General features: G+C 43.9%; 1 protein-coding gene across 1 annotated transcript; it reads right to left on the reverse strand.

The window, feature by feature from the left end:
* Nucleotides 1-299: 299 nt before the first annotated feature.
* Nucleotides 300-20,324, reverse strand: LETM2 (leucine zipper and EF-hand containing transmembrane protein 2). The gene is made up of 11 exons (XM_081334117.1): nt 19,697-20,324; nt 18,136-18,209; nt 16,406-16,841; nt 13,963-14,106; nt 11,828-11,965; nt 10,214-10,417; nt 8,076-8,195; nt 6,263-6,373; nt 4,336-4,428; nt 2,629-2,703; nt 300-1,307 (listed from the first exon to the last, which is right to left on the reverse strand). Exons 2-11 carry the CDS (start codon nt 18,180-18,182, stop codon nt 1,257-1,259), a joined length of 1,419 nt encoding a protein of 472 aa, XP_081190243.1. The 5' UTR covers nt 18,183-18,209; nt 19,697-20,324; the 3' UTR covers nt 300-1,256.
* Between the last annotated feature and the right edge of the window lie 4,969 nt (nt 20,325-25,293).

Genomic DNA, 25,293 nt, shown 5'->3' on the forward strand with positions numbered 1-25,293 from the left:
TCTATTAGAAATGTTTCTTTCAGGGACAGCTGTATGCACTTAAGATTAAACTGATTCTCCATTGGGATAGCTGACAGCTTGTCTTGTGTTACGAATGCAATCCTCAAGTTACTTATTTCTTAGCTAGAAGCTGCCTCACTGCTAACATTACGGAGAGCATTAGCAAAGCACGGTAAAATTATCTTTTTTTTTTTTTGGTCATAGTATCCTAAACTTAAGTTTTCCTAGTATGGCCCAACAAGAAAGATCTTCCATAAACTGCTTTTTAGAACCCCAATTCAGACAGACACTGGTTACAGGTTAATTTAACACCCACAATTTAATTTAACAAAGACAATGAAATTACAAATAATCGAATTATTGATAGCATGTGCCTGAGCGAGTTTTAATCCATACTTAATCCATACTTCAATTGATACTTACTCTATTTAAATAGAGTTTATGGTCCAATTCTGTGTTTTAGTGTAACTATGCTCCTTTTGAAACAAGAGAAAATCACATTGGAGTGTGTGTCTTTTCACCAATTGGTAAAAAATGAGGGAAAGGCAGCCTGTATACATGTATACGTGACAGGAGGAAGCCAGCTGGACCACGGACAGTTTCCATTTTATTTGCATACTAAGAGGAAAATGCCGTCCATCTTCTTTTCATCTCCTTTGACTTGGGGAAGAGCGGCTGCATTTTTTGTTTTTTTGCAAGACCATTTGCAAAGGTCTCCCCAGGGACCTACTTTTTTTAAAAAAAGTAAGTCTTTTTAAGAACTGGCCGTGAAATCAATTCAAGTCTTGTCTGTTGAGGGGAGGAAAGCCCAATTTTCTACAATTTCTCATAAGAAAAAAAAAAAGTCTCTGGGCGGCAAGGAGGTCCTTTTTTTTTTTTTTACAAAATTAAAATAGATCGCAAGAAGTTTTAAGGAATTGCACACCTTCATGGGAACCGTTTTGCGTTAGGTTACAACTGGTCTAGTCTGCGGATTATGTACATATTTACAAAATAATAATAAGTTACACGGATGTCTCACGAATGTAAAGTCTTCACCCTGGATGCAAAGTGGGTTTTTTTCCCCGGCCTTTGATATACGGTCACCGAGTCTGGAGAAACTGGATTTCACAGGACAAAGGAAGGAGCTGGATGACGAAAGCTGCCGACAAGTTGTAAGTTGCAAGGGTAGTGCTTTCGCGGTGTGTGTGTGTGTGTGTGTGTGTGTGTGTGTGTGTGTGTTCCCTGAGGATCCAGCTCTTTTATGTGGAAAGGGACTAGACACCATTGGCGCTGGCTTTGTTGCTCTGGGGTATTTCTATTTTCGTCTTTTAAAAGAAAAGAATAACGGGCAAATATGAGTAACGAAGGTCAAAGGAGACAATTACTGCCCTTTTAATTTTATCTTTCTCCCCCCCCCCCATACAACTGTGTGTCACTTCAAGGTGGGAAACATATCTAATACTCCTGCCTCTTCCTATTTTTTCCCCCCACAACAACCCTATGAGGTGGGGTTGGGCTGAGAGAGTGAGCGACTGGCCCAGACAGAGTCACTCCCCTGGCTTTCCTGTCAAAGGGAACTAGAACTCACAGACTCCTGGTTTCTAGGCCGGCACCTTAACCACTACACCAGGGGGTCTTCAAAGTTGGCCCTTTTACGACTTGTGGACTTCAACTCCCAGAATTCCACCGCCAGGAATTGCATGCTTTCAAACTGCTAGGCGGGCGGGAGCTGGGGCGAGGACGGGAGCTCACCCCCATCGCATGGTGCTCGGGTCTCAAACCAGGCTGTCAGCTCTCCAGCTAACCAGCTCAGCGTCTTTTAACCACTGAGCCATCGTGCCCCCTTTTGGTAGACCTTTCACGAGAACCTAAATTGCAAACAGAATCTGGACAAGATAGGTTTACGATCTAGTAGGGTGTTGATGTTCTTCTAATCAGAGGAGAACTTTGTAACAGTGCCCGAAAATGATTCACGCTCAGCGCGCCTGCACTACAATCGTTTCAACCTTTCTAGCAGCAGAGTTCAGATTTGTCTCTTGCTGTCAAAACAAAAAAGGTTACAAAGCGCGAAGGTTCACACACGTTTATGGGGCAAGTTTGCCGCTCATGAGTTTTGGTTTCTTCAGCCATCTTGTAACGCATGGGACCTCACTCGGCAAGGCGCTGCACAGATAGTCCTCGACTTATGACCACAATTGAGCCCAAAATTTCCTTTGCTAAGCAAAGAACTGTTAAGTGAGCTCTGCTCCATTCTACGACTTTTGTGGCCACAGCTGCCAAGCGAATCATTCAGCTGTTCAACGAATCTGGCTTCCCCCCATTGATTTTGCTCGTCGGAAGCCAGGTGGGAAGGTTACCAATGACAATCAGGTGACCCCAGGACACCGCAACCGTCATAAATACATGCCAGTTGCCAAGCACCCGCATTTGGGTCACATGAACTGTGGGGATGCCGCGATGGTCGTGTGAAAACCATCATACATCACCTTTTACGGTCACTAACTGAATAGAATGCAGCACAGCGGCATTGCTCACTCTCCAGACCAAGCGGCATTAGGGTAGATATATATTCTCCCCATATATTCAGGGGTGGGGTTTTTTTGCATACTATGGGGCCAAGAGTATTGTCGAAAAAGTAAAACTCACCTCTCCCACAGGAGGCTTGACTGACATTTCAGGAACTGATAATTTGTCCTTTGGAGGCAATACACATTCTTCATTCTTCCAAATACAGGGAAAGAAGAAATGAAGTCAGCTAAACTCTATAACAGACTGCTATTCCAGAATCAGAAACCCCTGGCTGAATTATTCCATATTCCAAATTCCCACGTTCTTAAAATTAAGGAGGGTGTCTGCCTTCCTCTGCTAGCAGAAAGAGCATGGCTAGCAGTGATGATGGGGAAGAAACGGAGGTAGTGACAGATTTTATTTTCCTGGGCTCTAAGATCACTGCAGATGGGGACTGTAGCCAAGAAATTAAAAGACGCTTGCTCCTCGGGAGGAAAGCCATGGCAAATCTAGACAGCACACTAAAAAGCAGAGACATCACCTTGTCAACAAAAGTGCGTATAGTCAAGGCTATGGTCTTCCCAGTTGCAATGTATGGCAGTGAAAGTTGGACCATAAGAAAGGCTGAGCGCCAAAGAATTGAAGCCTTTGAACTATGGTGCTGGAGAAGACTCCTGCGAGTTCCTTGGACTGCAAGGCGATCAAACCGGTCAGTCCTAGAGGAGATCAACCCTGACTGCTCTTTAGAAGGCCAGATCCTGAAGCTAAAACTCAAATACTTTGGCCACCTAATGAGAAGGAAGGACTCACTGGAGAAGAGCCTAATGCTGGGAAAGATTGAGGGCAATAGAAGAAGGGGACGACAGAGAATGAGGTGGCTGGATGGAGTCATTGAAGCAGGAGGCGTGAGCATAGATGGACTCCAGAAGATGGTAGAGGACAGGAAGGCTTGGAGGAACGTAGTCCATAGGGTCGCGATGGGTCGGACACGACTTCGCAACTAACAACAACAAGCAGTGATGATGTTACCCATTTGGAGTAATGAAACGCCTGCAAAAAAACAACAACAAGAACACCAAGGACCCTCAGAACTTGGCTATTCATTTCTATTACAGTCTGGATTTGGTAGAAAAATTATGGATCCGAGCCGATTTTTGATGGACCACAGTTCTTCCATAGCAGACAAACAGACATAAACTATACGCTCTTCAAAAAGAGACAAAAGCTAAAGAGGAAACCAAAAGACCGGAACATTTTCTCTCTATCTAGCAACACCCAGAGAAGCAGGGAATAACACCAGACAAACCAACAAGCAAGCAGAAAACAATAGCTTAATCAAGGAAACTACCAAGGAGGCAAATTATCAAGCAAAAATAAAAAATACCCTAATTGAAGTGGAATGTTAGCCTGGATTCCCAGGAGGGAGGGGCCGCATTCAGGAGGGCAAAGAGGCAGTGAAGCATGGAAAGTACGGCTGGGAGAAAGAGGGTTACGAAGACTCCTCCCTAACTGTTCCCAGAGTATATCCGTAGTGATGCAAACAGTTGTTTTAGATTTCTGTCTGTAGGTGAGGAACAACAAAAGACACTGCTCAGAAGCAATGTCCCATGTCTTTCTTGGCTCTTAGGCCCTGACAATCAAGGAACTAACTAGTTAAAAAAAATCACAAACCCCCCCAACACTGGCAGGCTAAGCTACTATAAATAGGGAACAGACACCACATCCTCTAGCACTGATGTTGCTACTTAGATGGGTAATGAAATGTCTCCAAGCAAACAACCAAGCTCAGAAGACACAAAGGACTCCAAGATAGGCACAGCTGGAAACAGACACCCCAGTTCTCACCTTCCTTTCCTGAATGCTGGGGGCAGAATCCAACAAGGTCTCCTCCTCTTCATCCTCCTCATCATCTATTTCTGCATCCTCACTCTTCAGAGGCTGAAGAACAAATGAAATGCCTGGGTTAAGACAAACCTAGACACCACAAAAGCACAATGGAACACCGTGGTTAAAAAGCACCGTGATCTTCTTTAGTCTACTTAGTTTATCAACAAAGCTCAAATGGTACATGCTTTAATTAAAAGTTTAGCAAGAACAGGAGTTCTTTTAGGCTCCCGGAAGCTTTACTGTACATACAAGCAAAATCTGATCCTATGATTCCATATCCCATTTTTCACAAGGGCAGTCTTTTAGGGGGTGGGGATGGGGTAAATTTCTGGATTTACCTTCTGCTATGCTCATGGTAACATGAAAGCCTCCTGGGATTTGTTGTACTGTTAAGTTGGTTGAAATATACTGCTGGTTTAAAGTAAAGGAAGGAAATCTGTTATTCTAACATATTTTTTTCTTTCTTTCTACTCAAACCCACTGCACTGCAGTGAATGTACCCTCCGGAGACATCTGACTACAATCAGCACATCTGGAAGATGCCAAGCAAACACTTAGCAATAGCACTTAAGACTTCTCCTCTTTAAGGAAAAGGTGGAAGAGTCAGGATCAGAAAAAGGAAAGGAGGCGAGGTTGTCGTGCAGGAATACCATCTAATTTGAGGGCTAATCCGCACGGAGCTCCGTTTCCATCTGTCCTCTTTGCCATCGTTCACTCCCGAGAGATTAAAATGGACGATCTGAAACTTCAACTGGAAGCCATGGACAAGGAGTGTATATCAGAGGTGGTGGCCCTTTGAGAGCTGTACACAACGAAATTTCATTTTGATGTATGCTGATTGGTGTACATTCAAAGTGACAATAAACTTGTTGTTATTGTTATATACCTGTTGTGATTCCTCGCCAGCCAGTAGACCCGGCAGCAGAGTCTGAGGAATCAGATGAGGAGGAGGAGGGGCCTGGAGTGACATCAGAGTCAGAGGAAGGCTCTGAGGACCTCCAAAATTTACAGTATGACGAGGAGCCTGGCCCCTCTACTCGTGCTCAGGCTGAGACACAGCTGTGCTGGGAGTCTGAGTTGGACAGTCATGAATCACAGCTGGAAGATATCCAGGATGCACAAAAACGCCGGCAAGAGAAGTGACCAGGACAGAGGAATGCAATGGGCCGGCTCCAAAGGCAAAGGAGAAGGCATTAGGAAGCCACGCCTTGGCTAAATTATAAAGGGAAGGTGTGGGAAGTACTGGTTGCCAAAGGCAACCATTCGTGTTGAGGATCAAGTTTCTGTGAACTGTGTTTGTTTTCCTTGGACATTGACCCAGGTCTGTGAATAATAAAAGGGGTTGGTTTTTCTTGCGGTTTCCTGCCTGCTTGTTGGAAGGGGGGGTTTCTCCTTGTAAGCATAACAAGGACTCACGTAGGCTGGGACAGAACAATACCACTCCATACAGCCAGTGGTGGGATTCAAATATGTAAATAATCGGTTCTCTGTGTGGATGCTGCTTCCAGAAGTCCATTCTGGGCTTGGGCAACAAAAAATTAACTACCGGTCCTGCCGAATTGGTGCGAACTGGCTGAATCCCACCACTGTTAACAGCCCTCTCTAAGTGGTTTACAATGTTAACATCTTTCCCCCAACAATCTGGGTCCTCGTTTTGCCGACCTTGGAAGGATGGAAGGCTGAGTTAATCTTGAGCTGATCAGGACCGAACTCCTGGCAGTGGGCAGAGTTAGCCTGCAATACTGCATTCTAACCACTGCACCATCCAAGGCTCCTCTCCCAGGCCAAGCAAGGAGAAGCTGCTCTCCCTTGCTTCCTAGTCTTGCTCCCCCATCAGGAAAGAGGCCAGGTTTGTTTGACAGTCATTGCTACAAAACCGGCTCACCTTAGTTGTATTCACCACCATCGGTTTGGGACTCAGGTCTGTCAAGTACAAGGCACGAGAAAGCAGCAGCAGCGAAGGAGGAACTTTTTCTTTGAGATTCAAATCCAGCCACTGTACAGCAGAGACAAGGAGAAAGATCGTTCAGAGCAACTTTCTGGGAAATTAAACTTTTGCAAATCTGAAACTTTCAGATGTGAGGGTTGAAAAGAAAAAAAACCCTCCTTTTTCTTTAGCAAGAACTTTCCTTTACATTCTGCACCAAGTTGGCTCTCTGGTGCTGAGCTTGTCCGCTGGAAAGTGGACAGCCTGACAGGGTGAGTGTCATGGTTCCGATTAACGAAACAGTTCAAACAAAATTCAGGCATTTTTTTTATCTAAAAAGTCTTAATAATGAAACACAGCATCGGCACTCACAGATGGATGCCAGAATCTGAATTCTCCTCCCCTAAGCCCATCGTATCATACACAATTCCCACCCTTATTTACACGTCATAAATCACATTATCCAATTAGTTTTACATGTGAAGTTTCACGTCCCTTTCTGTGCGCTGCTATTTCTTAGCTTCTAAAAATAGCCGTTTGACATTTCCCTCCCTTCTGTGATTCAAAGTGAAGCAGTTGAAACAAAAGGCTGCCTCTTATATTGTCAGTGCAAAAACATGTCAATGTTTGCAGCACGGACAGTGAGCTCCCGTTCTTGCCGCAGTTCCTGCCAACCTAGCAGTTTGAAAGCATGCAGATGCAAGTAGATTAATAGGTACCACTTCGCTGGGAAAGTAACAGCGTTTCTGTGCACCTTCGGTGTATAGTCATGCTGGCCACACAAACATGGAAGTGACTTCGGATAATGTTGGCTCCCTCGGCTAGGAAGCAGAGATGAGCAACACCCTCTAGAGCAGGGGTTTCAAACTGCCGGCCCGCGGGCTAGATGCGTCATGCCGAAACCACGCCCACCCCATTGCCAGCAATGGGAAAAAAAGTTGCAATACGTCGCAACACGTCACGTGACGTCACAAGTTTGACACCCCTGCCCTAGAGTCAAACCGGACTGGACAGGGGAAACCTTTAACTTTACCTTTTAGGTTGCAAGAAGTACAATCATTAGGTATGCTCGATGGAGTTAAAAGCCCGAAAGAAAGCCACACGGTCTTGCTGAAAAGGTTGAACTGGCTGCATGCGTGGAGACCACGTCTGACTCCAAAGCTGCTGGTTGCCAGGCCTGAGCTACCCACTTGAGGTTTAACTGCTCAGAGTGGAAAGTGAGCTTCCTGCAAGCAGAGCACTCTATCCTAAGAACCTGCTTTCAAAACTTGCAGAGAGCCACTAATGATGCCCAGTTAAGCAGCCTCTTTCCCATCTGCTCCATTTGCGTTCTCAGCGCAGCTGGAACGACGGCTCAGGTTCCGTAAAATTCAACTGGAATATTTTCAAATCTCGTTCTGGACCAGTCAGCCCAACGAGAGATCTGACTGCAGAATTAGACCTGCTGTCTCTTATAGCAACCTTCTCCCATGTGGTGCTCTTCCGGATCAGTGAACATTTCCCATTTTTGCAGAGGTTGGTTTGGAAGAGGAAGTGATTGCCTTTCAGCAAGGCAACAGGTTGGTAGAGGCGGTGTTAAAATACCACATGGGCCCTTTGCAAAAAAAAAAAAATTTTTTTTTTTAAAAGGTTAGCCTGGCCCATTGAAGCATCCCAAACAGATGCTCGGAGGGAGAGATGAGGTCTGACTTGTGGTTTCCACCCAATCAGGACAAGGAAGCACCCTTTGGACTCAGGTTCAATTTCCTTCCCTCCCTCATCCCTAACTTACCTGGTTCAGTTGCTCTTTGAGCTGGTCCTCCGTAAGGCCCAATGACCTCATTCCTCTTGCTCTGCATGCACTCTGCAGCTCAGACACGCTCAAGCCATTAACACCTTCCTTGGCTATCATCTACAGACAGCAAAGAGCAAAAACCAGCATCAGGTGGATCATTTCAGAACATCAAGGCTCCCACCCCATTTAGGCTACTGCCATTTTATAAGGGATCTAAATAACTTAATTCTTGCCAATAATGTGCAAAATTTAGCCAGCATCATTCTCTTGACCAGCTTGACCAGAATTTAAAAGTAACTTTCTTTTTAACAACAAAGATTTTAAACTGCAAAATACAGCTCTGCTTCATTAGATCTGTATATTTACAGCAAGGCTCAGAAGACACATATGCTGACATTTTAGTCCTGTACATGTTGTAAGCAATCAGCTGGTTAAAAGGAAGATGACAGATTAACAATATCCTGCTTGGTTATGAACCTAGTTTTTAATCATCTCAAGATAAGCTCATCAAATAAATCAATAAAAACTTATAAACTGCATTTATTGTCACAGATGACAAGGGAGGGAATGTAATCAAAATTCATTGGCTGATTCAACCTAACAATATTAATTCTATCTCGGAGAATCCTTACACAGGCTAATTAATTAGTATAAAAGCCTTTATTTTCCCTCTTGCGATATCTGCCTTGATATTAAACTACTTTCTCCTACCTTATTTCATTAATTTGCTAAGCAAATTTCCTATTTAGTACTTTTCATGATGCCTCTCATTGCGGTTAGTACCATTGCTCTAGATTCTTATTGCTTATTATCTTATTGCTAATGCTCTTGTCATGCAACTTCAACTGAAAATGAGATTTTTTTTGTGGAGTTTTCTTTAATGTTTTTTGAACAGAAATGGAATAAGATTGAAGAAATGTCAGCAACTGCTTTCAATTCAGAATCTAAGTTATCGAGTTCTTAAGGCAGAGACCTTTTCAGTTTAGATTTGATTTTTTGTTGTTGTTACAAGTGGATTCCTTGTGAAAGATGAGGATGCCAATCGATTTGCTGATAAGTGAGATAAGTATAGATGACCAAAATTAAATTTGTTTCATTTACAATCGGGATCTGACCAGACTATCTTAGAAGAAGTTGGATTCATGGATGGTTTATCTGGTTTTCCTGCACCCACAGAAAGTCAAACTAGATGATCCTCACTGTCTCTTTCCAAAGCACCAGCAACCTAGGCCTTAAGGCCCTTAAGCCATCAGTGTTATATCTCAAAGGACTGTCTGCAGATATCAACATACAGCTCCAATATCCACCTACAATTAAAGTATCAAATGTCACGGTTTGGACACACACGTTTTCAAACTTGGCACTGAGTTACAGATCCCGGTTCAACTCAGCACTGATCAAGGGGTCGTGAGCCAGCTGTGGTTTTTCAACCTAATCTACCACTCAGGGCTGTTATATTATGAGTTAAAATGAGGAAAGATCCTTGATGTCAACGCTGCTAACATGGGATGTTCTTGCTTTGACAACAGATGGAAATGCAGCCATTTTTTGCTATTGCTTTTAGAATTAGTTGCTGCCGGGAGGGGGAATGTGGATGAGAGTCCAGCTAGTCATAACAATAATAACTCAGCCATGGGAACCCAAGGACATTGGGCCCAGAGCTGATAGTGTTTTGGCGGGCTGGAGAGCTGGGGAGAAAGTCCGTGCTTCAAGCTAATTGGGGAATGTGATTTATGACTGTTTATTGGAGGACAGAATTGCACTTTGTTACTTTGTATCCAGGGGAGGGGAATTTAGTTTCTGGTTTCAACTATGTAGTGCCCATTCTGTTTCTCGAATAAAAGATTCCCTAAAGCAGGCATGTCAAACTCGTGATGTCATGTGACATATCGCGACTTTTTCCCCATTGCCGGCAATGGGGAGGGCGCGGTTTCGTTGTGATGCATCTGGCCTGCGGGCCGGCAGTTTGACATGCCTGCCCTAAGGTAAACCACGCCTGGAAGTTCTTTTGAAGAGTTTCATCTGTCGGACCCATGGCATTTTAAACTCTCTGAGAACAGTCAGAAGCACGTTCGGTAACTAAATTAAAGAAGCGCTTTCCAAGTTCTTGGCGAAGGACAGATGCATCTCCTTACCTCGTCATCAGCTTTGATGGATCTAAGCTTCATCAGAAGCTGGAAGCGGAGGAGGTTGTTGGTGCCAATGGGCTGTAACTCCAGCAGTTTGCAAAGGATGACTAGCTGGGACCGCTCCAGGTGTTCCAGAGTCAGCTCATCCTCAAACAGTTTGGAAAACTGCACGATTTCCTGGGTGCTGGGTTGCTGGCCGCTATGTCGAACCTAAACACCATCAACGAGGACTCCAGAATCAGTCTCCCCAACCCGTTGCTAGTGTTCTCTATTATAATAAGGCTGCCCAAATTAAAGATGTTTCCTCCAAGACAGAAAAGCTTGTTCCTATCATTTTACCTCAAGACAGCGAGTAAAATCTGTCTTCTCTGCCACTGATTTTAATGATACAGCATTTGGCAACCTTTCATCTTTGGTCTTTTTAAATCCTTGATATTGTTTCCCAATACTTTGCATTTTCCTGGTGTTATTACTGTTATAGGAAATGTAAAGCTATTGGCAGCACGAAATACATTTTCATTGTTTGGATTTATTGTCCTTTTTCATCCTTGTTCAGAAAACTGGACAAGAGAGCTCTCTTAAAGGAAGATGCAGAGCTCTTTTAAGCTCTTCACTTAAAATTATTACAAGCCCCACACAATGGTGTGAAGTTGCAGAAGACAAACTTATAATGATATTTCTAAGGTCAATTAAAACCACCTAATTCTCCCCTTCAGATACAGGTACTCCTCGACTTATGGCCACAATTAAGCCCAACATGTCTGTGGTTAAGTGAAACATTTGTTAAGTGAGTTCTGGCCCATTTTACGACCTTTCTTGCCACAGTTGCTAAGTGAATCCGGCTTCCCCATTAGCTTTGCTTGTCAGGTGTTCGGCAAAGGGGAATCACATGATCTTGGGACACAGCAACTGTCATAAATATAAACCGGTTGCCAAGCGTCCGAATTTTAATCACATCACCATGGGAAACCGCAGAGGTTGTTTAAGTCTGGAAAATGCTCACAAGTCACTTTTTTCAGTGCTGTTGTAGCTTTGAACGGTCACCGAACAAACAATTCTAAGACGAGGACTGCCTGTATAAGCTTGTAGATTGTTCCAAAGATGCTCTTTCCAAAAGATTGTCCCAAAGATGCTCTTTCCAAAAGGCAACTGGACTTTCTTGGGGTGTTTTTTTTCTTTGAAAACATTCTTCAGAACTGAAGAAGCTTCTTGGATGAGAAGTGAAAAAGGTTTTCAAAGAAAGCACCAAGAAAAAGCACAATTGGGGGACAGCCGCCACCTGGATGAATTGAGAACCTCCATCGGCATCAAGATCAGACATGAAATCAGAGACGTTGGTTGAGGCTGCATCAAACTTTTAAGAGGGTTATTTTTCATGTTTCACTTTCGTTTGTATAAACGGGTGTGCGACCTCGGCGACTTTTAAGACTTGTGGACTTCGTGCTGGCTGGGGAGTTCTGGGGGGTTGAAGTCCACAAGTCTTAGAAGTCACCAAGGTTGGAGATGGCTGGTTTAAACAGTTCCACCTTATGGGAGACTTTTAAAGCTTATCGGCAATCTTTAAACGAAGCTTAAAAAGATCCAGGGCTCCAGCTTTCCTATTCACTGAGGGAAACGTACCTTCTGAACGTAGGAGGAGAACAGCTGGGTAGCTGCTCCTGTGCTGGCTTTGTTTCTTCTGGCCAACTCCGCAATGGTCTCCTGCAAGAATTTGGCTAGCTCCAACTTGGCACTCAGTTTCTTCCTCTGCTTTTCTTCCTTAGTGCAAAGAATAATGAAAAAGGTGAGGAATTCTCTCACAGAGCAATGAGTCACCTGCCATTCTCGGCCAAAGGAAAACTCTTTATCTTTTTTCACCATACCACTTGCTGGGAAAGGGGGGGGGAGAATATTCTAAAAAGAGAGAGAGAGAGAGAGAGAGAGAGAGAGAGAAATCAAAAAGGACAAAAGGGAGAGACAAAGAGCCAACAGGTATTTCTATTTTTTTAAAAAAATCCCGCCCTTCTCTGAAAACTCAGGGCGGCTTACAATCTAAAGCACAAATCAATGTGCTTAGCAATAGCCTTCATTCTATGTATATGCCTGCTTATTAGGGCTTTCGCCACCCCCCAAGCGGCATTTTTACAAAGTCAGCTTATTGCCCCCCAACAATCTGGGTCCTCATTTTACCTACCTCGGAAGGATGGAAGGCTGAGTCAACCTTGAGCCTGGTGGGACTCGAACCTGCACTAATTGCAGGCAGCTGGTGTTACTTAAGGAGGCATTAGCCCACTGCTCCACCAAGGCTCTTTTTGTGGATAGATAGATAGATAGATAGATAGATAGATAGATAGATAGATAGATAGATAGATAGATAGATAGATAGATAGATAGATAGATAGATAGATAGATAGATAGATAGATAGATAGATAGATATAGAAAGAGATAGATAGAGATAGAGATAGATAGATAGATGATAGATAGATGATAGAGATAGATAGATAGATAGATAGATAGATAGATAGATAGATAGATAGATAGATAGATAGATAGATAGATACTGCTACCTATTCTGCACTTCAGAGCCATCCATAGAGATACTCTTGAAGTGTAGCTTCAAGGCAATGTGTATTTTCAAAATACCCCATCCCCAAAATGCTTTAAAGGTGTTTAAAACTCTTCTAGTCCTCTTTGAAACAGTAGAGGTAGCCCTTGACTTACGACCATAGATGAGCCAAAATTTCCATTGCTAAAGCAAGACAGTGCTTGAGTTCTGCCCCATTTTACAACCTTCCTTGCCGGTTGTTAAATGAATCACTGCAGTTGTGAAGTTAGTGACCCAGCTGTTAAGCGGATCTGACTTCCCCGTTGTTTTTGCTTGTCAGAAGGTCGCAAAAGGGGATCACGTGATCTTGGGACACTGCAACCGTCACAAATACACGCCAGTTGCCGGAGCGTCCCAATTTTGATTACGTGATTACAGGGAGGCTGGAACAGCTGTAAGCGTGACAAAAACCAGCCAGTCACTTTTTCCAGTCCCACTGTAACTTTGAATGCTCACCAAAGGAATGGTTATAAATCTGAGGACTACCTGTATTTGCCAAGACCATCATACACTCCTTAGCTGTCGTTGAAGGTGCCTTTGTGATACATTCTAATTCCAAATTATCTCTGGGATTTTAGAATAAAATAGGAAGAGAGAATAGAAAAGAGAATTCTTCACTGGCCAAGGGTGATTGGACACACGAGGAATTTTTCTTCGGTGCTTAAGCTCTCCATGTGCATACAGACAACGAAGTGGTAAGTCGTAGATCATCAATCACAGGATACAAACAAGTGATAAATCGTAGGATACCAATAGGAAAAGGTAGGAGGAGAGATGAGAAATGAAGAGAATCTCGCATGCAAATCTTTACAAATCACAGAACGAGATCATTCTGCTCTGTTCTCCTCTCTGCTACGCCCAGATTGCTTATTTTGTTATCCTTTCATTTCACCCTTCTTCCATGCTGTCTGAGGGAGCATGCATGAGGCGCCTCTGTCTGAGCAAGAGGAAAAATAAACACATCAAAATGATTCAAGAGCTTTGCATCTGGGCGAGGGTTTGAGCGCAAAGTCACCCTAGGTTCTCGTCCTCCTCCACTTCTTGCCGAGATTTAATTCTTCCGGACGTGCAGATTGGTATTGATGCTGGAGGCAAAGAATTCCTAACATATAGGCGTCATCTCAAAGTTGGACCCAAAGATGGAGCTTTTTTCAAATTTGAAAAACTGACCTTTTTAGATTCCGTTTCAAAGGTCGAAGGCAACATCTCAGGGAAGAGTTTCAGAAATACAGGTAACAGGAATTCCATGAAGGGTACTATGATGAACACCAAGAAGGGAACCAACCGGAAAAGGTCTGCTGATGTTCTCATCAGCTGCAGAAACAGAAACACGAGCCAGAAACATGACACTGTTCATACCTTGCCCTAAGGCAGGGGTAGGCAACCTCGGCTCTTTTATGACTCATGGACTTCAACTCCCAGTATTCCTGAGCCAGCTGGCTCAGGAATTCTGGGAGTTGAAGTCCATAGTCATAAAAGAGCTGAGGTTGCCTACCCTGGCCCTAAGGCATGGTTAAATCGTAAACGTGTTTCAATAAGCCACCATGCTGAAATCGTATAACAGGGATGTCAAACTCAATTTCACTGAGGGCCACATCAGCATTGTGGTTGCCCTCCGGGGGCCGGGTGGGTGTGGCTAGGATGCCTTGCCACCTCTGCCCCACCCCGAGTGTGTGCACAGCAGACGGCCAGCGCCAGCATCCTGGGTGAAGTCAGCATGCGTGACAAGACAGCCAGCAGGGACACTGGATTCTGCTTGCGCGCGCACGCAGGGGGGTGGGGTGGGGTGGGGCTGCCCCGTGGATTTAACGCTGAGCGCGTTCTGGCTTTGATGGATGCAACCAAGTTGTAGAGCAGCGCCCGGTCGGCCTGGGCCGGGCCGAGGTGCAGCGGGCCAGTCCTTCACTCTTTTCAGAGCAGGTCCCCTGGCCGGATGGAACCACATGTCGGGCTGCATCCGGCCCACGGGCCTTGTGTTTGACATGTCTGTCGTATAACATTACTAAACCAAAACCAAGTAAACGAAATACTGGCTTACAACCATCCCTGAATCTCTCTCCTTTCCACTAAAAAGAGCAGGAGAAGCTTTGCTCCAAGCAAGCACTTTGCCAATTTAATTTCAGAGTGCCAACATTTCATCTGCAGAAGAGCCTGCTGGCCGCATCCCCTGCTTGTTTTAAGAAATAAAGTCAAACAGTTTTACTCAACCACTTTTCTGTTTTGTACAAGAAGATGGATTCGGGCCTTACTGTGATGTGTTACCGCAATCCAACATTTGGGTGAAGGCAAATCTACGTGTCCCAGGAGAGTGTTGCAGGATCCAATCTGGGTCGGTCACTGGGACCAGAGGTTTTGTCTTCCGAGCTTTAGGACTTGTGGGTGGGCTCCAGCACCAGTCAAAAGCTTGGGGAACTAAACCTCTGGTCCCAGGGACTGACCCAGACCGGACCTTGAAACATTTGGGAGCTTATGATGGAGACACACGGTCTCTTACACCACGCAGCAAGTCACACGTAAAGGGGACACATGAGTAATCAGCAAGTAAGGATTCCAAATTCACTGCTAAAGTCCTTAAGTTATGACTATAACTGAGCCTGGCAAATACGGTCGTTAAGTCGTAAAGGTTCTAAAGTGGGATGCCCTGTGACTGGACCTGATTTTAGGACCTTTTTCGCAGCAGTCATTAAGTGAACACCACAGTTGTTAAGTGAACTCACTGTTCTCTACGGGGTGGTTTTTGCCCCAAATCAGAAATCAATGTCGATTTCCAGCAAAACCATCATAAATTGCAGTCACTATGACTACGGGCCAATGCAAAAAGTTGTAAATGTGAGCCTATTGAGATTCTCAGTTATCTAGGTCACGGATGACCCAAAGGTGCTTTTTCAGGAGGCAACCGGACTTTCTACTTTTTCTTTGAAGACGTTTCGCTTCTCCTCCAAGAAGCTTCTTCAGCTCTGACTGGATGGTGGGGAATGGAAGGATTTCCATCCTTTGCATTCTTTTTGACCAGCTGTCTGCAAGGAATATAAATCCTTCCATTCCCCACCATCCAGTCAGAGCTGAAGAAACTTCTTGGAGGAGAAGTCAAACGTCTTCAGAGGAAAGACAAGAAAATCCAGCTGACTCCTGAAAAAGCACCTTTGGGCCCTAAATGTGAGCCAGTTGCCAAATGCCCCCAATGTGGCCACGTGACTGGAGGAGGGGGGTGACAGCAGAACGTCGGAACCAGCTTGTCAGTAGCTTTTAGGGGGTCGGTCATAAGGTCGGCCATAAGTTGAGGACTGCCTGTACGGCACCAAGGAATGAGCCTCATGTTCTGAAGCAAGCTGAAACTCTGCTCCTGAATCCCAGGAGAAACCGACTTCTGGGCCTGATGCTCTAATCCCGCAAAGCAGGGGAAATGAACAAGAATGAAGGAACAATCCAAGCAAAATGCCCGGCTCTCCCTTATTCAGCCCATTGGATCGACTGGGTTGTAAAGTCACCTGATCTCTCTTATTTGCCCAGCGAATAAGAATCCGCTGCTGAACACTGTCCACTCAAGAGGAAGCAATTAGTCAAGCGCAGTGGCTAGTTTGCTGACTGCTCCCCAAAGCCAGCCAGGGCTCACCCTTCGTCTCTCTCGCCTGGTGAGGACTTGCCCATGTAAGAGTCTCCAGACCATCCGAGCAGCGACTTTTGTGTCGATCCAAAGCAAGTGGAATCCGTTGTAATAGTGTCTCAGTTCATCTACGAACCTCTGCCAGAGCGATCTCCTGACGGTCTCGGCGGCCTTCTCTGGAGGGCTGGCCGGAGTGTGGTTTGTTCTTACAGTACTTGGCTCAGGGCGAGGTTTGTCCTGATGCCAACAAGCTGATGTGTGAAACATCCGCATAGGTCTAATTAGCAAGTGAGGCCAAGCGTTTCCCTGCGGTGAACTGGAGAGGAGCTGGTGGCTTTCAGAGTCCTTCAGGAATGTTCCATTATGGTGGGAGTCCAGCAGTTGTGCAAGTGCAGCTGATGAGGAGAACAGGGAACAACAGGAGTGTACCAGCAGGCGTGACCCTCTGGAAGAGAAAAGAGTTTCAATCACTGCTGCAAGCAAGGATGGTGAGAGATCCATTTTGCAAGGCGTTCAAGATCAGGAGCTCTGATCTTGAAAGCCAGAGAAGTCTAGTAGTGCCTTCTCAGACTGAGACGTTTTATAGGTAGCCCTTGACTTACGACCACAACTAAGCCGAAAATTTCTGTTGCTTAAGCAAAACATTTGTTAAGTGAGCGTTGCCCCATTTTACAATCTTTTTTTGCCTTCGTTGTTAAGTGAATCGCGGCAGCTGTTAAATTAGTAACACGGTTGTTAAGTGAATCTGGTTGACCCATGGACTTTGCTTGTCAGAAGGTTGCAAAAGGGGATGATGCGACCCCAAGACACTGCAGCGGTCGTAAATGTGAGTCAGTTGCCAAGCGTCTGAATTCTGATCACCTGATCACGGGGATGCCACAATGGTTATAAGCATGAAAAATGGTCATACGTCACTTTTGTTGGTGCCGTTGTAACTTCAAACAGTCACTAAACAAACTGTTGTAAGTCGAGGACTACCTATATTCACAGAGGCATTATGACCTGTAGCTTCTTTCATTAGAAGTAATGAATGTTTTCCAACCTTGGCAACTTTTAAGATGTGTGGACCAATTCCCAGAATTGCACAGCCAGCAGGCAGCATGGGAGTTGAATACACCTTAAAATTGCTAAGCTTCAGAAATACTGGGCTAAACTGATATAAGATTCAAACTGGGAGGTGGGGGATGGGATAGGGAAGGGAAAACAAAGCAATTAAGCAGATGCAGGTTACATGGGAGATATGCTAGGACAGGTTAAGGATTGCATTTCTTAGCCCCAGTCATAGATACTGTATTTACCATGCTTGCAACTGGATACAAGTTGTAATTTCTCAGCTCTAAGATGACTGAGGATGAGGAAATTACGGATTTTTTATTAATCAAACCACACAGCGTAATGCAGGAGCTCTTATACTTATTTAGTCTAGATCCCATTTTTTTTTATATTTCACAAAAAGAAAAAAACTACATAGGTGAATGCTATCAGTGTGCCAGTGATGAACAAAAACAATACACCCGATATTGCTTTTTTTCTATTAAGCTTAAATCAATACAACTGTTTTACAGTATCCACTGAATGTTTAATACAATGCCATGTAATTTTGACTGAAGCTAGTAATCAAATAAAAACTCATGAACTTCCTTCATGATAGAAAATAGCTATCACTACTGCTTTTTGGATGAAATTCAAGGATCTAAAATAATGACATATTCCACAGTTATCAAGATTTCATTTCTTACCTGGTCCTAGCTACTGCAAGGAATATGTTACAGCTGTAGATGGCCATGTTTTGCCTGGAATCTGTTTACTTCATCTATGGCATGATGGGGAAAAAAACAGCATTCTAAATAAACTATTACTTTTATTTTAAAAAGTCCAATAATTAAAATACCAGTAAGGAATATCGACATATACCAGTTAAATAAATGATTCTGAAATATTCAACAACAGATAGTCATCTAGGAAGTATTAGCCATATACATGGGATTAAGGATCATTTCAGATATATTATGTAACAAATGTCCATTTTTTATCTCAGTCACATGATAAACTTTCCCACTCCTGATTCTTGAGGTTTCTGTGGCAAAAATTATATCTTATGTAAACATTCAATAAATTCTTGTAAGAATTAATTACCGCAAAAGAAAATGAAATATGGATGTTTTGTACTTGAGCCAAAAGCTGTTCAAGTAATTACTCTTAACGCATAGTTTTAGTATTACTGTTATTACCATTTCCCTTGTCACTAGATAAGAATATGGACAATTAATTTTTTCAGCATAAAATTCTATAGAACCTTTTCTATATTGCCAATTAAAATATCATTCAAAAGGTATTAGTAGGGGATGGGCAGTGTAATTCTAAGGATCCTTAAATAAATATATACACAATATTTTTTCACCTCGTATTAAGCCAGAATATGGTGGTTTGGATTTTGGTTTAGTTAAAAAGCTAACCAATGGTGATTTATACAACATGCTACACTTAATGGAATACAAATCTAGCTGCAATGTTGAAAAGTTTGGATATCCTTTCTGTTAGCTCAGACCCTGTGAGGGGAAATGTTTAATAACAGAATTAGACTGATGAAGAATTGGATTCCAAGCAATGGAGTCCCCCAATAGGGATCAACTGTCAAGTCTTCATTACAAAATACATAGAACTGGAATGCAAGTTAAAGTAACCACTTATTTATTAGCAAAATAATATAAGGAGAGTCAGTTTGGTGTAGCAGTTAGGCTAGAAACTGAGAGACCATGAGCTCTAGTCCCACCTTGGGCACAAAGCCAGCTGTGGGATCTTGGGCCAGTCCCTTTTCCTCAGCCCTAGGAAGGAGGAGCAATGGCGAACCACTTCCGACCTCTGGCTAAGAAAACTGGAGGGAGCTGTCCAGGAAGTTACCAGGAGTAAACACCATCTCCAAGGCATAATAAAATAATAAAATAAAATAAAATGATAAAATAAAATATAATACAAAATAATAAAATAAAAAATAAAATAATAAAATAAAATATAAAATAAAATAATAAAATAAAATATAAAATAATATAAAATAATAAAATAAAATAAAAATAAAATAATAAAATGAAAATAAAATAAAATAATAAAATAAAATAAAGCAAAACAAAACCTCCACTCCCACCCACTCTGCCTTAACACTCAGTTCCCTTCACCGCCAGTTGTCAAGCTCAATTTCCAAAGAAAACATCCAGGCACCCGTACTGTTTTCGTAGCTACCCTGGAGAACTCATTTGACTTTGATGGCTTCTGGGGTGGGTTCCTCCCCACCCACCCACTCACTTTCCAGTCTAGCCTGGAGTCCCAAGAACTCCCATCAAAACACTGACCAGGATCATCCTTTTTTTTTTCCCTAGATGGGATCAGCCAAGGTGAGCTTGGAGCTACCATTTGCAAGCCCTTGTAAAGTCACAGCCAGCCCCTACCTCATCCTGAGGACCCCCCTCTCCTCTTCCCCAGGATCTCTCCAGTCCCCAAGGGCCCCCTTCACCCCGGGCCACTCTCTTCCTGGCCCACGGGCCCTCCGCCCTCTCTCCTGAAAAACACCTGGGACCATTTGCACCTGCCCGGGTAGGCAAGCCGTGCCCAGGTGCAGCTCTCCGTCCTGTACATCCAATACACCCCAACACCTACGTCACACGTTGTTGTTTTTTTTAAAAAAAATGTAAATCTGTTTGCTCGTTTTTTCCTTTCCTTTTATTTTTATTGTGTTTTTGTGTGTGTGTGTGTGTGTGTGTGTGTGTGTCTGCTCACCTGCTGCCCTGAACTGAGCTGCCCTGCCCCGTCCCGCCCCCCCCGCAGCCGGGCCGCTATAGCTCCACCTTCTTCCGGGAAGGCCGGGGATTCCCGTCAGCCCCCACGGCTCTCAGGAAGTGCGACCTAGAAGCCGCTCTAGTCGGCGAGGTTTTGTTTTCTTTCTGTTTGTTTGTTTTGTTTCCCTGCTCCCGCCCCCCCCCCCCGCCTCCTGGTCCGCCCTTCGTTTGCCGGGTAACCAATAAAAGCGCGGGGCGGGGGGGGGGGAAAGGGGGCGGGGATTCGAGTCGGAGGCGCTGGAGCGACAGGAGAGGGGCGGGGCGGTTCTGCAATGCTTTGTTAAAGCCGAGTTGATGGCGGAGGGGGCTCGTTTGCAGGACTTTTTTTTTGGGGGGGGCCGTTGCTGCAGAAAGGAGTTAAGCAATTGCATTTTATATCAAACCAGTATACGTGCACCTTTTAAGACATAATAAGCACTTGTTATCTGTGGGCCTTCAAGCCCGCACTAGCATTAGCTAAATGCACTAGTCCAGGGGTAGGCAACCTCGGCTCTTTTATGACCATGGACTTCAACTCCCAGAATTCCTGAGTCAGCTATGCTGACTCAGGAATTCTGGGAGTTGATGACCATGAGTCATAAAAGAGCCGAGGTTGCCTACCCCTGCACTAGTCTTTATGACAGGGGTCTTCAAACTTGGCCCTTTTATGACTTGTGGACTTCAACTTCCAGAATTCCTGGCTGGCTGAGGAATTCTGGGAGTTGAAGTCCACAAGTCATAAAAGGGCCAAGTTTGAAGACCCCTGCTTTATGAGATTCCTGTGCAAGGGTGTATGTCTATGTCTGTCTCTCTCTCTGTCTCTCTCTCTCTCTCTCTCTCAGGCACAGCTGCTTTTATATGTTAATTGCTTTAGCAAGTAAAAAACTGCCCGTTCCCCCTTCCGTTTGGAGGCTGTTCTAACGACAGAGAGGTGAGTAACGGCTTTGCAATGCCAAACAACCCCCCCCCCCCATTAATACCGCAGGTCAGAGATGGGAATTCCATTTTAGGCCGAACTCCCAAGTCCAATTCATCAAGTTTAAAACGCAGGGGTTTCTTGTCCCTTAGCGACGCTGAGGTTGTGATGTCGGTTAAATCTGTTCTGGGTAGTCACTTCAACGGAATGGTCACTTTTTGCACCGATTGGCTTTTGATAAATGTGGTGCGTTTACGCTTCTTCCGGTATGCTCCAGGTTAATTAAAAAAAACATCTTGTATGATGTACTTGAGAGTTGACCAACTAACGAAGTTAGTTCAACCGTGTTTTGAAGGGCAGGGGTCTTCAAACGTGGCCCTTTTATGACTTGTGGACTTGAACTCCCAGAATTCCTCAGCCAGGCATTCTGGGAGTTGAAGTCCACAAGTCATAAAAGGGCCAAGTTTGAAGACCCCTGCTTTAGGGGAACAGAGCCAAGGTTGATAGGGACCCTCCATATTCTTCTGTTTTATCTTCTGTTTTATTCTTTAATTAATTAATTTTATTTAATTAATTAATTTAATTAATGAGCAGCAGCAGTGCCAACATTCTCGTATCTCCCTTTCTTTTGTGGGGCCAATGGACTGCTCCTGGATTTCATCCAAACTGGCCTTGGCAGAATAACAGAGTTGGAAGGGACTTTGGAGGCCTTCTAGTCCGATTTAGTTTTACCCCTGTTCAAGCAGGAGACCCTGTACCATTTCAGACAAATGGTAGTCCAATCTCTTCTTGAAAACCTCCACAACTTCTGGAGGCAGGACCTGGCTACCAAACACTGTTTGCAGCAGTTGGTGTGGCCAGCCTGGCCAGTAGAAACCAGGCAGGAAGTCCTGAAGCTGAGATATATGCAGGATATTTGCCCTCCTGATTAGAATTATCCTGGATCGCATGGATGTGAAAAAGTTGTTGTTGGTTGTCTCTGAGAAATCGTTGTCTTTCTGTGCTCTGCAGAGGCAAAGTTTGCCCAAAATGACCTTCCATCCAGACTGAGGATGAAGAAAAAGCTCTTTTGGTGGGCTCCTTTAATTAACAGATTGACGCTCTCATTAGATTGATTCCTTTGTATGTCGTTCCAGATGCTTTCTCTGGCTGTGGTTGATTTTACTAATTACCATATGTTCTGTGGATTGTTGTCAGTTGGGCTGCACACTGCTGAGAGCTTTTGACTGTGGCAGTGTAAAAATGTAAAAGAGAAAAGAATGATATAAAGGAGCTTCAGCAGGGCTGTGTTGGTCATTATCTGAAGAAAGTGGGTGGAGACTCTCAATTCCTAAAGGGCTATTTTTGACCCAGGAATGTAGTTTGGCCAGAATTAGAGCTCTGACTAGGTCAGGGGTAGGCAACCTCGGCTCTTTTATGACTCATGGACTTCAACTCCCAGAATTCCTGAGTCAGCAGCTGACTCAGGAATTCTGGGAGTTGAAGTCCATGAGTCATAAAAGAGCCGAGGTTGCCTACCCCTGGACTAGGTTAAAGCATGTTGTGGGAATAGGGGGGGGGGGGGTTCCTTTCCTTTTTGTTAATCAGTTTTTGCTACAAGAGGTTAATACAATTTGGCAATTTGCCTTGAAACAATGTTTGACATTTACAGGGAAGGGAGGGAAGTAACTGTCCCTTCACTTGCTTATGCTTCCATTTGTTTGCTGTGGTACAGTGTAGGTTGCCTTGGAGATGGTAGAAAGAAATGAGAGTGTGCAGCTAGCATTCTACCTGGCTCAGTAAAATTCTGGGTGGTTGGCAACTCCAGATTTCATCCTGCAGATTCATTCAGCTGCTCCACTGTGCAGTCTCCCGAGTTATGCCATTCATGCAAAAAGCAGGGATGTGGGCACAGAGCTGGATTCTGCGATTGGAATATAATTGGAGAGATGGCCAAGATAAAATGACAGATTTGGCTATGATTAACTAGAGTGAGAGTTTACTCAATTAATTCAATTTTTTAAGAGATTGCTGGGCCATAGTCTAACCACCTGGGCTGGGTTCACATCAAACTAAAATGTAGTTGACTTGTCTATGGCATGGGGATTTTGGGAGTTGAAGCCCACATGTCTTAAAGTTGCCCAGATTGGGAACCCCTGATCTAGGGGATGGATCATAAGGATTCCAGTTGCAATTGAAAGCAGGGTACTGCTTAACCCATTTTCAGAAGTTTGTGGGGTGGGGTAAATGTTCCTTGAATGGTGAATAGTAGAAGCTCTAATACTCCTGTAGTTTCCCCAAAAAGATATAAGTCTCCTGACTTAAGAATTACAGGAACATGCAGGAAATATAGGTCAGAGGCTCAAAGATAAGTGACATTGCAGGTCATCCTCAATTCACCACAATTGGATGCTAAATGAGTAGTGGCTGATTTTACCACCTTTTTTGCCCTGGTGATTAAGCAAGTCGCGGGGGTTGTTAAATGAATCGTGCAGTTGTTAAGTGAATCCAGTTTTCCCCATTGCCTTTTTTTGTCAGAAGCCACTGGGAAGGTCACAAATGGCAATCACATGACCCTAGGATGCTTTAACCATCATAAATTCATGCTGGTGCTCAAGTACCCAAACTTTGATCATGTGACTGTGGGGGGGGGAGAGAAGAGCTACAATGGTCAGTGTCGGAACTGGTCGTAAGTCACTTTTTTCAGCCCTGTTTTAACTTCAAAGTGTCAACTGTCCAGTTGGCGAATCCAGAAAAAATCTGATCCTGTGAAATAGTTTTTTTTAATCCCATTTATATCCCGCCCTTCTCCGAAGACTCAGGGCGGCTTACAATCTAAAGCACAAATCAATGTGCTTAGCAATAGCCTTCATTCTATGTATATGCCTGCTTATTAGGGCTTTCGCCCCCCCCCCAAGCGGCATTATTACAAAGTCAGCTTAATTGCCCCCAACAATCTGGGTCCTCATTTTACCTACCTCGGAAGGATGGAAGGCTGAGTCAACCTTGAGCCTGGTGGGACTCGAACCTGCACTAATTGCAGGCAGCTGGTGTTACTTAAGGAGGCATTAGCCCACTGCTCCACCAAGGCTAATGTTTATCGGGCTGTAAGTCAAGGACTACCTGTATACAACTTTTATTTTTTTTATTTTACTATCTCAAAATATGCTTAACTCTCTAGTTCCTAATCTTACATTATTTCTGTTGCTCTAATGATTGTAACTATGATATATGATCTATGCATGCATAAGTAATTGGAAAACTATGTCTAGCGCATACGCAATGTTTATTTAACTTCTGTAGTGCCCATCTAATTGTGGTGACTCTATACAGGTAGTCCTTGACTTACAACAGTTCACTTAGTGACCATTTGAAGTTACAACGGCACTGGAAAAAGTTACTTATGAAATTTTTCACTCTTATGACCGTTGTAGCATCCCCACGGTCAGGTGATTTACATGTGGATTCTTGACAACTGACTCACATTTATGATGTGTCCCAGGGTCGCGTGATCCCCTTTTGCAACCTTCTGACAAGCAAAGTCAATGGGGAAGCCAGATTCACTTAACAACCGCGTGACTAATTTAACAACTGCAATGATTTACTTAACCAACGTGGCAAGAAAAGTCGTAAAATGGGGCAAAGCTGACTTAACAAATTTCTCATCCCAGGCTCAGTTGTGGTCCTACGTGGAGGACTATCTTAACTATTGTTACGTAAAACCTGGGTAGAATCTTGAAAGCAAGGTCATACATTTGTCTCACTATGCAAGACAAGGAATCAAGATGGGAATAAAATAAGGCCTTTGGGTAGAATTCCTAGCACCTTTGCTGCAAACGTCTTTTCATGTTTCTAGATTACGGTTGCCTGTTTCCAGGAGAATATTGAGTGTAAGTACCCCCAAAAGACCTATGGTTCTTCTTTTAAAATGGGGTTAATAAATAAAGAACAAGGGATTCAAAAACAGAAGCAAAATTGTAAAACAACGTTTGACTAGGTATCAGTGCAATAGTTCTCTGGAAAGAACCCTGGAAAGCTTCATTGCTCTTTCCTGACATTTTGTTTTCGCCTAGAACAGGGGTAGGCAACCTTGGCTCTTTTATGACTCATGGACTTCAACTCCCAGAATTCCTGAGTCAGCTGACTCAGGAATTCTGGGAGTTGAAGTCTATGAGTCATAAAAGAGCCGAGGT

Source organism: Vipera berus, assembly GCF_964194415.1.
Source record: "Vipera berus genome assembly, chromosome: 8".
NCBI classification, from domain to species: domain Eukaryota; kingdom Metazoa; phylum Chordata; class Lepidosauria; order Squamata; family Viperidae; genus Vipera; species Vipera berus.

Bases quoted from the DNA above. Each gene is read 5' to 3' on its own strand.
- LETM2 (XM_081334117.1), bottom strand. From the start codon at position 18,182: ATGGCCATCTACAGCTGTAACATATTCCTTGCAGTAGCTAGGACCAG. The intron at 14,107-16,405 runs GTGAGCCCTGGC...CTGTTTCTGCAG, and splicing joins CCAGGCGAGAGAGACGAAGG to CTGATGAGAACATCAGCAGA. The intron at 8,196-10,213 runs GTAAGGAGATGC...TGCTGTCTGTAG, and splicing joins CCATCAAAGCTGATGACGAG to ATGATAGCCAAGGAAGGTGT.